This window comes from Delphinus delphis, chromosome X (genome assembly GCF_949987515.2).
Source record: "Delphinus delphis chromosome X, mDelDel1.2, whole genome shotgun sequence".
NCBI lineage: Eukaryota > Metazoa > Chordata > Mammalia > Artiodactyla > Delphinidae > Delphinus > Delphinus delphis.
Window position 1 is genome coordinate 73,622,497 of NC_082704.1, and position 13,895 is coordinate 73,636,391.

The 13,895-nt window shown below is 40.0% G+C and overlaps 1 protein-coding gene across 9 annotated transcripts in view; it reads right to left on the minus strand.

The window, feature by feature from the left end:
• The window catches only part of HEPH (hephaestin), an 89,306-nt gene extending 76,857 nt beyond the window's left edge, over positions 1 to 12,449 (minus strand). For 7 of the 9 annotated variants that reach the window (XM_060002939.1, XM_060002945.1, XM_060002944.1 and 4 more), the window contains exons 1-4: positions 12,268 to 12,434; positions 10,189 to 10,433; positions 9,006 to 9,218; positions 407 to 589 (exon numbers count right to left, since the gene is read on the minus strand). In XM_060002939.1, coding sequence (XP_059858922.1) covers positions 407 to 589; positions 9,006 to 9,218; positions 10,189 to 10,433; positions 12,268 to 12,434 — 808 coding nt within the window. Of the gene's footprint in view, positions 1 to 406; positions 590 to 9,005; positions 9,219 to 10,188; positions 10,434 to 12,267 lie in introns of all 9 variants that reach the window. The other 2 variants (XM_060002937.1, XM_060002938.1) reach the window with 2 other exon arrangements.
• Between the last annotated feature and the right edge of the window lie 1,446 nt (positions 12,450 to 13,895).

The following is a 13,895-nucleotide window of genomic DNA, read 5'->3' on the forward strand; positions in this document are numbered from 1 at the left end:
ACAAAATGTGTAATTTTAACAGTTTGCATCCTTTTTAGAACAAAGAAATGTTCACTAATTATATCAGTAGGCAATCCTCACCAAAGTGACCTGAGCATATAGTATATGATTTTGGAGTCCACAACCTGGGCTATTCTACTTTAGAAAGCAGGGTACCTAATGGCAAGAGCATAGCCTACGCAGTCAGACATATCAGGGTTGGAATTTTAGCTGTGCCATTTATTTTCTGTGTAATCCTAGAGCCTCGGTTTCCTCATGAGTGAAACGGGAAAACCATCTAATACTCACGGTCTTTGTGAGAATTAAAAGGAACAAGGTATGTGAAAACATCCACCAAATGCTAGGCCCAGTGGAGACCCTCCATCAATGTTCACTGTCATAGTGTGGCCACATACTCCCACCTTACCATGCATCCTATTGCTCTCCTGAAAGGTCTCATCTTCTATGTCAACTGAGGCAGGGTCTGAGCAATAAGTGGCAATGTTCTCATTGATATGCCAGCTAAGGTTCTCATCTATCACACTAAAGAGGAGGAAGAAATCATTGTCCACATCCTGCCGCTGAGGAGGGAAATTCCCATCCAGGGTTCCTAGGGAAAGTAAGAAAAGAGCCTTTAAGAACCTTCTTTCTTGGAAGTGGAGGAAGATGGTAGAAGAGTAAAACGCGGAGATCACCTTCCTCCCCACAGATAAGTCAGAAATACATCTACACGTGGAACTGCTCCTATAGACCACCCACTGAACGCTGGCAGAAGACCTCAGACCTACCAAATGGCAAGAAACTCCCCATGTACCTAGGTGGGTTTAAAAAAAAGAAAAAACAGAAACAAAAGAATAGGGATGGGACCTGCACCAGTGTGAGGGAGCTGTGAAGGAGGAAAGGTTTCCACACACTAGGAAGCCCCTTCGTGGGCAGAGACTGTGGGTGGCTGAGGGGGAAAGCTTTGGAGCCACGGAGGAGAGCACAGCAACAGTGGTGTGAAGGGCAAAGTGGAGAGATTCACGCAGAGAGAATCATTGCCAACCGGCACTCACCAGCCCCAGAGGTTTGTCTGCTCACACGCCGGGGAGGGCGGAGGCTGGGAGCTGAGGATCGGGCTTCGGTCAGATCACAGGGACAGGACTGGGGTTGGCGGCGTGAACACAGCCTGGAGGGGTTAGTGCACAATGGCTAGCCGGGAGGGAGTCCGGGAAAAAGTCTGGATCTGCCGAAGAGGCAAGAGACTTTCTCTTCCCTCTTTGTTTCCTGGTACGCGAGGAGAGGGGATTAAGAACGCTGCTTAAAGGAGCTCCAGAGACAGGCGTGAGCCGCGGCTATCAACGCTGACCCCAGAGACGGGCATGAGACGCTAGGGCTGCTGCTACCACCACCGAGAAGCCTGTGTGCAAGCACAGGTCACTAACTACACCTCCCCTCCTGGGAGCCTCTGAAGCCTGTCACTGCCAGGGTCCGGTGATCCAGGGACAAGTTCCCCAGGAGAATGCACGGAGCGCCTCAGGCTGCTGCAACGTCATGCTGGCCTCTGCCGCCGCAGGCTCACGCCACAGCCGTACCCCTCCCTTGCCCCGGCCTGAGTGAGCCAGAGCCCCCGTATCAGCTGCTCCCTTAACCCCATCCTGTCTAAGCACAGAACAGATGCCCTCAGGCGACCTACACGCAGAGGCGGGACCAAATCCAAAGCTGAACCCCAGGAGCTGTGCAAACAAAGAAGAGAAAGGGAAATCCCTCCCAGCAGCCTCAGGAGCAGCGGATTAAACTGCCACAATCAACTTCATGTACCCTGCATCTGAGGAATATGTGAATAGACAACGAATCATCCCATATCGAGAAAGTGGACTTTCAAAGCAAGTTACATTATGTTTTCGCCTTTTCCTCTTTTTGTGAGTGTGTATGCGTATGCTTCAGTGTGAGATTTTGTCTGTATAGTTTTGCTTTCACCATTTATCCTAGGATTTCATCCTTCCGTATGATATTTTTTTTTACTTTTTTAAAAAAATATTTCCCTTAATAATTAGTTTTTTTAAATAAATTTACTTTATTTTATCTTATTTTATTTTATCCTCCTTCTTTCTTTCTACTTTTTCTCACTTTTATTCTGAGCCATGTGGATGAAGGGCTCTTGGTGCTCCAGCCAGGAGTCAGTGCTGTGCCTCTGAGGTGGGAGAGCCAGCTTCAGGACACTGGTCCACAAGACACCTCCCATCTCCATGTAATCTCAAATGGCGAAAATCTCCCAGAGATCTCCATCTCAACACCAAGACCAAGCTTCCCTCAAGGACCAGCGAATTACAGAGCTAGACATCCTATGCCAAACAACTAGAAAGACAGGAACGCTACCCCATCCATTAACGGAGAAGCTGCCTAAAATCATAATAAGGCCACAGACATCCCCAAACACACTACCAGACACGGACATGCCCAACAGAAAGAAAAGATCCAGCCTCATCCACCAGAACACAGGCACTATTCCCCTCCATCAGGAAGCCTACACAACCCACTGAACCAACCTTAGCCATGGGGGACAGACACCAAAAACAACAGGAACTACGAACCTTCAGCCTGTGAAAAGGAGACCCAAAACACAGTAAGATAAGCAAAATGAGAAGACAGAAAAACACACAGCAGATGAAGGAGCAAGGTAAAAGCCCACCAGACATAAAAATTGAAGAGGAAATAAGCAGTCTACCTGAAAAAAATTCAGAATATTGATAGTAAAGATGATCCAAAATCTTGGAAATAGAATAGACAAAATGCAAGAAACATTTAACAGGACCTAGAAGAACTAAAGAGGAAAAAAGCAACGATGAACAATGGAATAAATGAAATTAAAAATACTCTACAAGGGATCAATAGCAGAATAACTGAGGCAGAAGAACGGATAAGTGACCTGGAAGATAAAATAGTGGAAATGACTACTGCAGAGCAGAATAAAGAAAAAAGAATGAAAAGAACTGAGGACAGTCTCAGAGACCGCTGGAACAACACTAAATGCACCAACATTCAAATTATAGGGGTTTCAGAAGAAGAAGAGAAAAAGAAAGGGACTGAGAAAATATTTGAAGAGATTATAGTTGAAAATTTCCATAACATGGGAAAGGAAATAGTTAATCAAGTCCAGGAAGCACAGAGAGTCCCATACAGGAAAAATCCAAGGAGAAACCCGCCAACACACATATTAATCAAACTATCAAAAATTAAATACACAGAAAACATATTAAAATCAGCAAGGGAAAAACAACAAATAACACACAAGGGAATCCCCATAAGGTTAACAGCTGATCTTTCAGCAGAAACACTGCAAGCCAGAAGGGAATGGCAGGACATATTTACAGTGATGAAGGAGAAAACCTGCACCCAAGATTACTCTACCAAGAAAGGATCTCATTCAGATTTGATGGAGAAATTAAAAGCTTTACAAGCAAGCAAAAGCTGAGAGAGTGCAGCACCAACAAACCAGCTTTAGAACAAATGCTAAAGGAACTTCTCTAGGCAAGAAACACAAGACAAGGAAAAGACCTACAATAACAAACCCAAAACAATTAAGAAAATGGGAATAGGAACATACATATTGATAATTACCTTAAATGTAAATGGACTAAATTCTCCCACTAAAAGACACAGACTGGCTGAATGGATACAGAAACATGACCCATATATATGCTGTCTACAAGAGACCCACTTCAGACCTAGGGACACATACATACTGAAAGTGAGGGGATGGAAAAAGATATTCCATGCAAATGGAAATCAAAAGAAAGCTGGAGTAGCAATTCTCATATCAGACAAAATAGAGTTTAAAATAAAGACTATTACAAGAGACAAAGAAAGACAGTACATAATGATCAAGGGATTGATCCAAGAAGAAGATATAACAATTGTAAATATTTATGCACCCAACATGGGTGGACCTCAATACATAATGCAAATACTAACAGCCATAAAAGAGGAAATCGACAGTTAACAATCATAGTAGGGGACTTTAACACCCCACTGTCACCAATGGATAGATCATCCAAACTGAAAATAAATAAGGAAACACAAGCTTTAAATGATATATTAAAAAGATGGACTTAAGCGATATTTATAGGACATTCATTCAAAAAGCAACCAAATACACACTTTTCTCAAGTGCTCATGGAACATTCTCCAGGAGAGATCATATCTTGGGTCACAAATCAAGCCTTGGTAAATTTAAGAAATTTGAAATCGTATGAAGAATCTTTTCTGATCCCAATGCTATGAGACTAGATATAAATTACTGGAAAAGATCTGTAAAAAATACAAGTAATGGAGGCTAAATGAAAAACTACTTAATAACCAAGAGATCACTGAAGAAATCAAAGAGGAAATCAAAAACAATTGACAATGCAGACACAACGACCCAAAACCTATGTGATGCAGCAAAAGCAGTTCTAAGAGGGAAGTTTATAGCAATACATTCCTACCTTAAGAAACAGGAAGCATCTCAAAGAAGCAACCTAACCTTACACCTAAAGAAATTAGAGAAAGAAGAAGAACAACAACAACAACAAAAAAATTAGCAGAGGGAAAGAAATCATAAAGATCAGATCAGAAATAAATGAAAAAGAAATGAAGGAAATGATAGCAAAGATCAATAAAACTAAAAGCTGGGTCTTTGAGAAGATAAACAAAATTGATAAACCATTAGCAGACTCATCAAGAAAAACAGGGAGAAGACACAGAGAAATAGAAATGAAAAAGGAGTAGTAACAACTGACACTGCAGAAATACAAAGGATCATGAGAGATTACTACAAGCAACTGTATGCCAATGAACTGGACGACCTGGAAGAAATGAACAAATTCTTAGAAACACACAACCTACTGAGAGTGAACCAGGAAGAAATATACAATATGAACATATCAATCACAAGCACTGAAATTGAAACTGTGATTAAAAATCTTCCAACAAACAAAAGCCCAGTACCAGATGGCTTCATAGACGAATTCTATCAAACATTTATAGAAGAGCTAACACCTATCCTTCTCAAATTCTTCTAAAATATTGCAGATGGAGGAACAGTCCCAAACCCATTCTATGAGGCCACCATCACACTGATACCAAAACCAGACAAAGATGTCACAAACAAAAAAATCTACAGGCCAGTATCACTGATGAACATAGATGCAAAAATCCTCAACAAAATACTAGCAAACAGAATCCAACAGCACATTAAAATGATCATACACCATGATCAAGTGGGATTTATTCCAGGAATGCAAGGAGTTTTCAACATACACATAACAATCAACGTGATACACCATATTAACAAGTGAAGGAAAACAACCATATGATCATCTCAATAGATGCAGAGAAAGCTTTTGAGAAAATTCAACACCAATTTATGATAAAAACCCTGCAAAAGTAGGAACAGAGAGAACTTTCCTCAACATAATAAAGGCCAAATATGACAAACCCACAGCCAACTTCGTCCTCAATGTTGAAAAACTGAAACCATTTCCACTAAGATCAGGAACAAGACAAGACTGCTCACTCTCACCACTCTTATTCAACATAGTTTTGGAAATTTTAGCCACAGCAATCAGAGAAGAAAAAGAAATACAATGAATCCAAATCAGAAAAGAAGAAGTAAAGCTGTCACTGTTTGCAGCTGACATGATACTCTACATAGAGAATCCTAAAGATGCTACCAGAAAACTACTAGAGCTAATCAATGAATTTGGTAAAGTAGCAGGATAAAAAATTAATGCACAGAAATCTCTTGCATTCCTATACACTAATGATGATATATCTGAAAGTGAAATTAAGAAAACACTCCTATTTTCCACTGCAACAAATAGAATAAAATATCTAGGAATAAACCTACGTCAGGAGACAAAAGACCTTTATGCAGAAAATTATAAGACACTGATGAAAGAAATTAAAGATGATACAAAGATATGGAGAGATATACCATGTTCTTGGATTGGAAGAATCGACATTGTGAAAATGACTCTACTACCCAAAGCAATCTACAGATTCAATGCAATCCGTATCAAACTACCACTGGCATTTGTCACAGAACTAGAACAAAAAATTTCACAATTTGTAGGGAAACAGAAAAGACCCCGTATAGCCAAAGCAATCTTGAGAATGAAAAATGCTGGAATCAGGCTCCCTGACTTCATACTATACTACAAAGCTACAGTAATCAAGACAGTATGGTACTGTCACATAAACAGAAATACAGATCAATGGAACAGGATAGAAAACCCAGAGATAAACCCATGCACATATGGTCACCTTATCTTTGATAAAGGAAGCAAGAATATACAGTGGATAATAGACAGCCTCTTCCCGTGAGCCATGGCCGCTGAGCCTGCGCGTCCGGAGCCTGTGCTCCACAGCAGGAGAGGCCACAACAGTGAGAGGCCCGCATACAGCAAAAAAAAAAAAAAAAAAGACAGCCTCTTCAATAAGTGGTGCTGGGAAAACTGGACAGGTACATGTAAAAGTATGAAATTAGAACACTCCCTAACACCATACACAAAAATTAACTAAAAATGGATTCAAGACCTAAATATAAGGCCAGAAACTATCAAACTCTTAGAGGAAAACATAGGCAGAACACTCTATGACATAAATCACAGCAAGATCCTTTTTGACCCACCTCCTAGAGAAATGGAAATAAAAACAAAAATAAAAAAATGGGATATAATGAAACTTACAAGCTTTTGCACAGCAAAGGAAATGGTAAACAAGACCAAAAGACAACCCTCAGAATGGGAGAAAATATTTGCTAATGAAGCAACTGACAAAGGATTAATCTCCACAATTTACAAGCAGCTCATGCAGCTCAATAACAACAACAAAAAAAAACCCAATACAAAAATGGGCAGAAGACCTAAACAGACATTTCTTCAAAGAAGATATACAGATTGCCAACAAACACATGAAAGAATGCTCAACATCATTAATCCTTAGAGAAATGCAAATCAAAACTACAATGAGATATCATCTCACACCAGTCAGAATGGCCATCATCAAAAAATCTAGAAACAATAAATGCTGGAGAGGGTGTGGAGAAAAGGGAACACTCTTGCACTGCTGGTGGGAATGTGAATTGGTTTAGCCACTATGGAGAACAGTATGGAGGTTCCTTATAAAACTACAAATAGCACTACCATATGACCCAGCAATCCCACTACTGGGCATATACCCTGAGAAAACCAAAATTCAAAAAGAGTGATGTACCAAAATGTTCATTGCAGCTCTATTTACAACAGCCCAGAGATGCAAACAACCTAAGTGCTCATCAACAGATGAATGGATAAAGAAGATGTGTCACATATATACAATGGAATATTACTCAGCCATAAAAAGAAATGAAATTGAGCTATTTGTAATGAGGTGGATAGACCTAGAGTCTGTCATACAGAGTGAAGTAAGTCAGAAAGAGAAATACAAATACTGTATGCTAACACATATATATGGAATCTAAGAAAAAAAAAAGTCATGAAGAACCTAGATGTAAGTTGGGAATAAAGACCCAGACCTACTAGAGAATGGACTTGAGGATATGGGGAAGGGGAAGTGTAAGCTGTGACAAAGTAAGAGAATGGCATGGACATATATACACTACGGGACATAAAATAGATAGCTAGTGGGAAGCCGCCACATAGCTCAGGGAGATCAGCTCGGTCGTTTGTGACAACCTAGAGGGGTAGGATAGGGAGGGTGGGATTCACTTTGTTATAAAGCAGAAAGTAACACACCATTGTAAAGCAATTATACCCCAGTAAATATGTTAAAAAAAAAAAAGAAGATGTGGCACATATATACAATGGAATATTACTCTGCCATAAAAAGAAACGAAATTGAGTTATTTGTAGTGAGGTGGATGGACCTGGAGTCTCTCATACAGAGTGAAGTAAGTCAGAAAGAGAAAAACAAATATCATATGCTAACACATATATATGGAATATAAGAAAAAAAGTCATGAAGAACCTAGGTGTAAGTTGGGAATAAAGACCCAGACCTACTAGAGAATGGACTTGAGGATATGGGGAAGGGGAAGGGGAAGCTGTGACAAAGTAAGAGAATGGCATGGACATATATACACTACCAGACGTAAAATAGATAGCTAGTGGGAAGCCGCCACATAGCTCAGGGAGATCAGCTCGGTCGTTTGTGACAACCTAGAGGGGTAGGATAGGGAGGGTGGGAGGGAGGGAGTTGCAAGAGGGAAGAGATATGTGAACATATATATATGTATAACTGATTAACTTTGTTATGAAGCAGAAACTAACACACCACTGTAAAGCAGTTATACTAGAATAAAGATGTTAAAAAAACCTTTATTTAGCAACAGTTAGCTGTAAGGGGTACTCATAAGTAAAGGATAGAAAGAGAGGGGCCTTAAGAGTCTATCAGCAACAGAAAAGTAGGTAGAGACTTCTGCTGCTAATTTGTATTTCTGAATTCTCCACATGAAACCACCAATTCAGTTGAGCCTGTGACTTGAAGATGAGGTACATAGGATCTAGAATAATTCCTTCCCACCATCCCTGCCTATGTCTTCAACTCAGGGCCTTGATCTAACCACACTCCTGTAACACACAGGTCTTCAGGCCTGACTACACCTTAAACATACCATATTTCAAACGAAACCCACAATCCTCCCCAAATTCTGATGACTACACTTTCAATCCTATCCAACAGGCTATTAACACATACCTTAGTCTTATGTAACTTGACATCCATCATTACTAATTCGAGTTTTTTAAGTAAAATAAGAAAAAAAGAAAGTAGCAAAGTGTTTTTAAGTATTTTGTTTCTGTTTTTTGTTTGTTTTTAGAAAAAAAGTAGTGAAATAGAAAAAACAGTGAAAAAGGGAGTTTGGCAGGATTTATTCCTGTTAATAAACTAGGGTGCTAAATTAACACTCCCCAGCCTGCTGCTTAATATGTAGGTGAGTCAACAATATCACTGCTTCCCCTAGATATCCCAAACTGTATCTCACAGCTCACATTTGGGGCTTATACCTCTTTTACAGGTTATAAGGGGTCCAATAAGGCCAGTAGCAATGTCTCGTGGAGCATCTACGTGAGAATGATAGATCCAGGTGAGGCACGCTGGGTCAGCATCAGTGGGTGCATGGCCTTCTGGAATGGTCCAGTTGTAGATGTGGCTGCCTCCCGGGGGAACAGAGTCATCAGCTTTCAGCCAACCAGAGGAACCATCTGGATATAAGGATCCTAGAAAATGAAATTGCATATGTTTAGTCCCAGGGTGAGTGAGAAGGAGCCTGGCAGATGTAGAAGCCAGGAGAGGGACGTATGGAATACCTAGTTCCAGTCTTGTGGAAGGTAGAGTTCTAAAGTTCAGCACAGTGTTCCTCACAACCTAAGGAAGGCACAGATTCAGGTAATATCTAGCCAAGAAACCTAGACCTCAAATCAACAGTGGGTAGAATGCTAGCAGCCCTTGGGGAAGGAGCTATGACCATAGAAAGTGCTATACAGCCTAACCTAGTAAGGCTCTAGTGCAAAGCCAATGGAGGCAAGAGAGAAGAAAATATTCCCTTCCTTCAAGCACTCACTTTGAAAAACAGAAAGCAGACAATCACAGAATTTCCATTTAAAAGCAACTTAGTGATCAATTGATCTATTCCCATGTTATGAAAAAGAAAACAGAGGAAAAATAACTTGTCCACAGGGAGTTAATGGTCAAGTCAAGACCTTCTGAGTTTGCTCTCTATTCCCCTCACTCACCGTTGTGTCAGTACTATAGGCCATTGGGCCTGGGATAGTAGGAGATACAGATGAGTAAACTGATCTCCCTCTTAAGAAAAACAATGGGCCTTTTGGAAGACTGTGGCACAAGAATAATGCTCCCTTACATTCACAGAACACCCCTCTCTTTTCAAAACACAGTCAAATATTTTACGGAAATGCCATTCAAGTAATTCTTTGTGATAAAAGGTAAATTGAATCTCTACATTCTTAATGAAGAATTTGAGGTTCAGAGAGGGACAGTGACTTGCCCAAAGTGACAGTGTGTGAATAGCAGAACTGATAACAGTACCCAGCCATATTTTCTCTGAGGAGAGTCCCTGCCACTTCAGATCAAAAAGGAACACTATCTTCATTCCCAGCTCCTCTCCCATGGCAGCAAAGAAAAAGCGATATTTGCTGTAGGTAGGAGAAAAAGGATGGGCTGATTTACCTTCTGAGTCTTTCTCATAGAAAACACCATGGGGGTGGATTGTGTAGGGACGAGTGGCAAAATTCTTCAGGTGGATAAGAATAATATCTCCCACCTCAGCCTTCAACACTGGCCCCAGGAAGCCCAGCCAGGCTGGCTGAACCATTTCATCCATGTATGAACCATCCCTGTATTCCTTGTAGATGGTCTTCTTGTAGCTGCTCCCTATTCGGTTCTTGTCAGACTTCAGGAAGTTGGAAGCTACTCTGGGAAGGAAGGAAAGGGAAAGTCACAATTTTGCCTTTTTCCAGAGGTGGCTGACCAAAATGTGTCCATCTTTGTTTAGGGCAAAACAAGAGGAAATGGGATTGTACTGATCAAAACATGAAATCTTTACGTTAGAATCTAATTGTTAGACAATGAGAAGTATTAAGTTAAACCATATGAATTTGCTGATATTTGAGCAATTTTAACCTACAAAATAGACAATTTCACTCAGTAAATCCTAATATATAATAATGTGGAGGCAACCAACTATGGACAGACTCTTTTTAAGTGATCAACTCCCTATCCAGGTGGCCTAACTTAGTGCTGCCCTTCTGTATATGGGAAGTCTTATAACATAGTGGTTAAGTTCACAAACTCTGGAGCCAGGGAGTTTCAATTAAATGCCAATATTGCCATTTCCAAATCTGTAGGACTTTGAGCAGGTTACTTAACTTCTCTATGCATATTTTCTCCATCTGTAAAAGGAGATAACCATGGTACCACTTATTACTGGTGACTAAAATAATTAAAATACATAAAGAATTTAGAAAAGTACCTGGAAAATAGTAAAATCTTAATAAATGTTAACTATTACTTCAAGGTATTGGAGAAGGGGATAACAAAGTTATCCCTCAAAGATACTTTTAATACAGACTCTGTGACGCCAAAACTAGATGAGTAGAAAAATGGTTTGTTAAAAAAGAGAGCTGTTTTTCTTACTCTAATTCTTCCTAGAGAGCTCTGAGATGTTACAGTCAACTTTGGAAAACTTTGAGGCTTTGGAGAGACAAATCAATTCATGATCACAAAAGATTTTTTAATACATAAATTCGATTTTTTTCAATGGGCATTTGTGGAACACCTGCAAAGCTCTAAAATCAAGAAAGGTTAATCCTGGGCTTCCCTGGTGGCTCAGTGGTTGAGAGTCTGCCTGCCGATGCAGGGGATACCGGTTCGTGCCCCAGTCCGGGAAGATCCCACATGCTGTGGAGCGGCTGGGCCCGTGAGCCATGGCTGCTGAGCCTGCGCGTCCAGAGCCTGTGCTCTGCAACGGGAGAGGCCACAACAGTGAGAGGCCCGCGTACCGCAAAAAAAAAAAAAAAAAGAAAGGGTAATCCTGTAGGATCTGTGAGAGGCAGAATGGTGAGAAGAGTACCAGCTTTGCATCCACATTACCCAGGTTCAAATCCTAGCTGTCCGTTTACTAGCTCTTGGACTTGAGCAAGTCATTTGATCTCCCTGAGCCTCAGTTTTTTCATCTATAAGATGAGAATATTCATACTCACCTCCTAAAGTTTCTGTAAGAATTAGGTGGGACAAAGTATATAAATTTCTAGTACAGTACCTGTCACAAAGTGTTACATAAGTGATAGCTATTGCTGTTATTTCCTTGATTGTAAGGCTGATCTTATTTTTTCTCATTTTTACATATCTTAAATCAGTATAGTTCCACTGAACTATGGCAGCATACATATACTACACACATCTTACAAACACTGTATATATATCATGTTTTTTCTTGCTTAAAAGCTAAATACCTATTATTAAAAGAGCATTGTGGATATCACCTTAGAATCAAGGCAATGTGGAATGACCTTTAGGACCCTAAAAATACTTAGGCATCTCACTGTGGAAAAGCAAACTCCATATGGGATACTGGCTCCTGAGTCAACTAGTTGTCTTCTCAGGAAATGTATCACTGGGCTTATGGCCCAGAGAGATCAGGAGCTGGCTGCAACCACACCCTGGGGAAAGGTCTTCAAGAGCTACCTATTGACCTCAAGAGTGCCCCTCCCTAACTCCATCTTTAATTCCACAAGAGATTAAACCTACGTGTCACTGTCCAGAGGCTGGTTTGTGATGACATTCCTTCCCTTAGGAGCATAGTTCCACTGCACGTCCTGGATGCCCAGATAGTAGACTCTAGTGGCCCCATCAGTCAGTCGGGGCCACAAGGGTTGCACGAACAGCAGAGACCATAGAAGATGGCCTGGCTCCATGGCCCACATTACTCTGGGAAACAGGCAAATGAATAGCTGTCGGTATAGAAGAAAGAGAACAAAGGGGCTTTGCATGTGTCTCGAAAAGTAAAGAGGCAAGAGCCAGACTGAGTGACTGAGAAAACAAAAACCGATTAGCCTAGAATCTCTGCCTTACCTTTTTCCTTTCAACAAGTGTTCAAGGATCTCTACACATTGGACTTTGGAGGGCAAAGTTAAAAATCACTTGTACTGACAATTGTGTATCACTTTCTTCAGAAGAGAAATCTGGATCCATTTTCTTCAGCAATGTAGAAAGAAGAATATACTCTAGCCCAAAAATTAGGAAACAGGCATCAGTAGCCCGAATGAGCCACTGACTCACTCGGTACCCAAATCAGGTCACTAATTCTCCCTGTGTCTCTGTTTTCACCATTGTCACTTTCCATCCTCTATGAACTGTGTTTAAAAACAAATGAGAATTCACCAAAATACATTTATTAGGATGTTCATAGACCCAAACTGGAAACAGTCAATATGTCCATGAACACTATAATGGATGAGTAGATGATATTTTATTCATATAATGGAATTCTATATAAATGGTAATGAGCAAACTAACACTATACATGAAAATATGGATGCCTCTCACAAATACAATGGTGCAGAAAGAAACGAGACACAAAGGGTACATATTGTATGATTTCATTTATATAAAGTACAAAATCAGGCAAAACTAATCTATGCTGTTAGAAGCCAGGATAATGTTTTCTCTTAAGGTAGGGATCAGTGACTAGTAAGGCAGAGGAGGAAGGCTTCTAGGAAATGTTCTGTTTCTTGATTTACTTACTGGTTACATGGGTACGTTCAGTTTGTGAAAATACACTGAGCTGTGAACTTAGCACATTTATCAGAAGAAATGTTCTCTGCTGGTTCTCTGCCATGCACAAATCCATTTAATGTGTCCAATCTTGAGTCAGAGTTAGAACTAAGCTTCTAACCTTTCATTCTGATACATCAGCCAGGCAGTTAGACTTTTGGGGGCTGATATGAAGCACTCAGTCATACTATACACAGCCACAGTCAATCCCAGAAACACAGGTGACATAACATAAACACAAATATACATACACTTGCATGCATATACATAGACACATGCAGTCTTATCTAAAAGCAGAGATGCAGACACTTTCATCCACACTAGAACCACAGTGTCACACAGAACCTTAGTCACTTTCAAAATAATAATAACCTACAATGGAAAAGAATCTGAAAACGTATATATATATATATATATATATATATATATATATATATATATATATATATATATATATAACTGAATCTCTTTACTGTACACCAGAAACACAACATTGTAAATCAACTATGCTTCAATTAAAAAATAATAAAAATAAATATTTATAGTGTGTGCATGACATGTCAGACATTGTTCTAAGTGCTTTACAGATTAAATCATTCAAT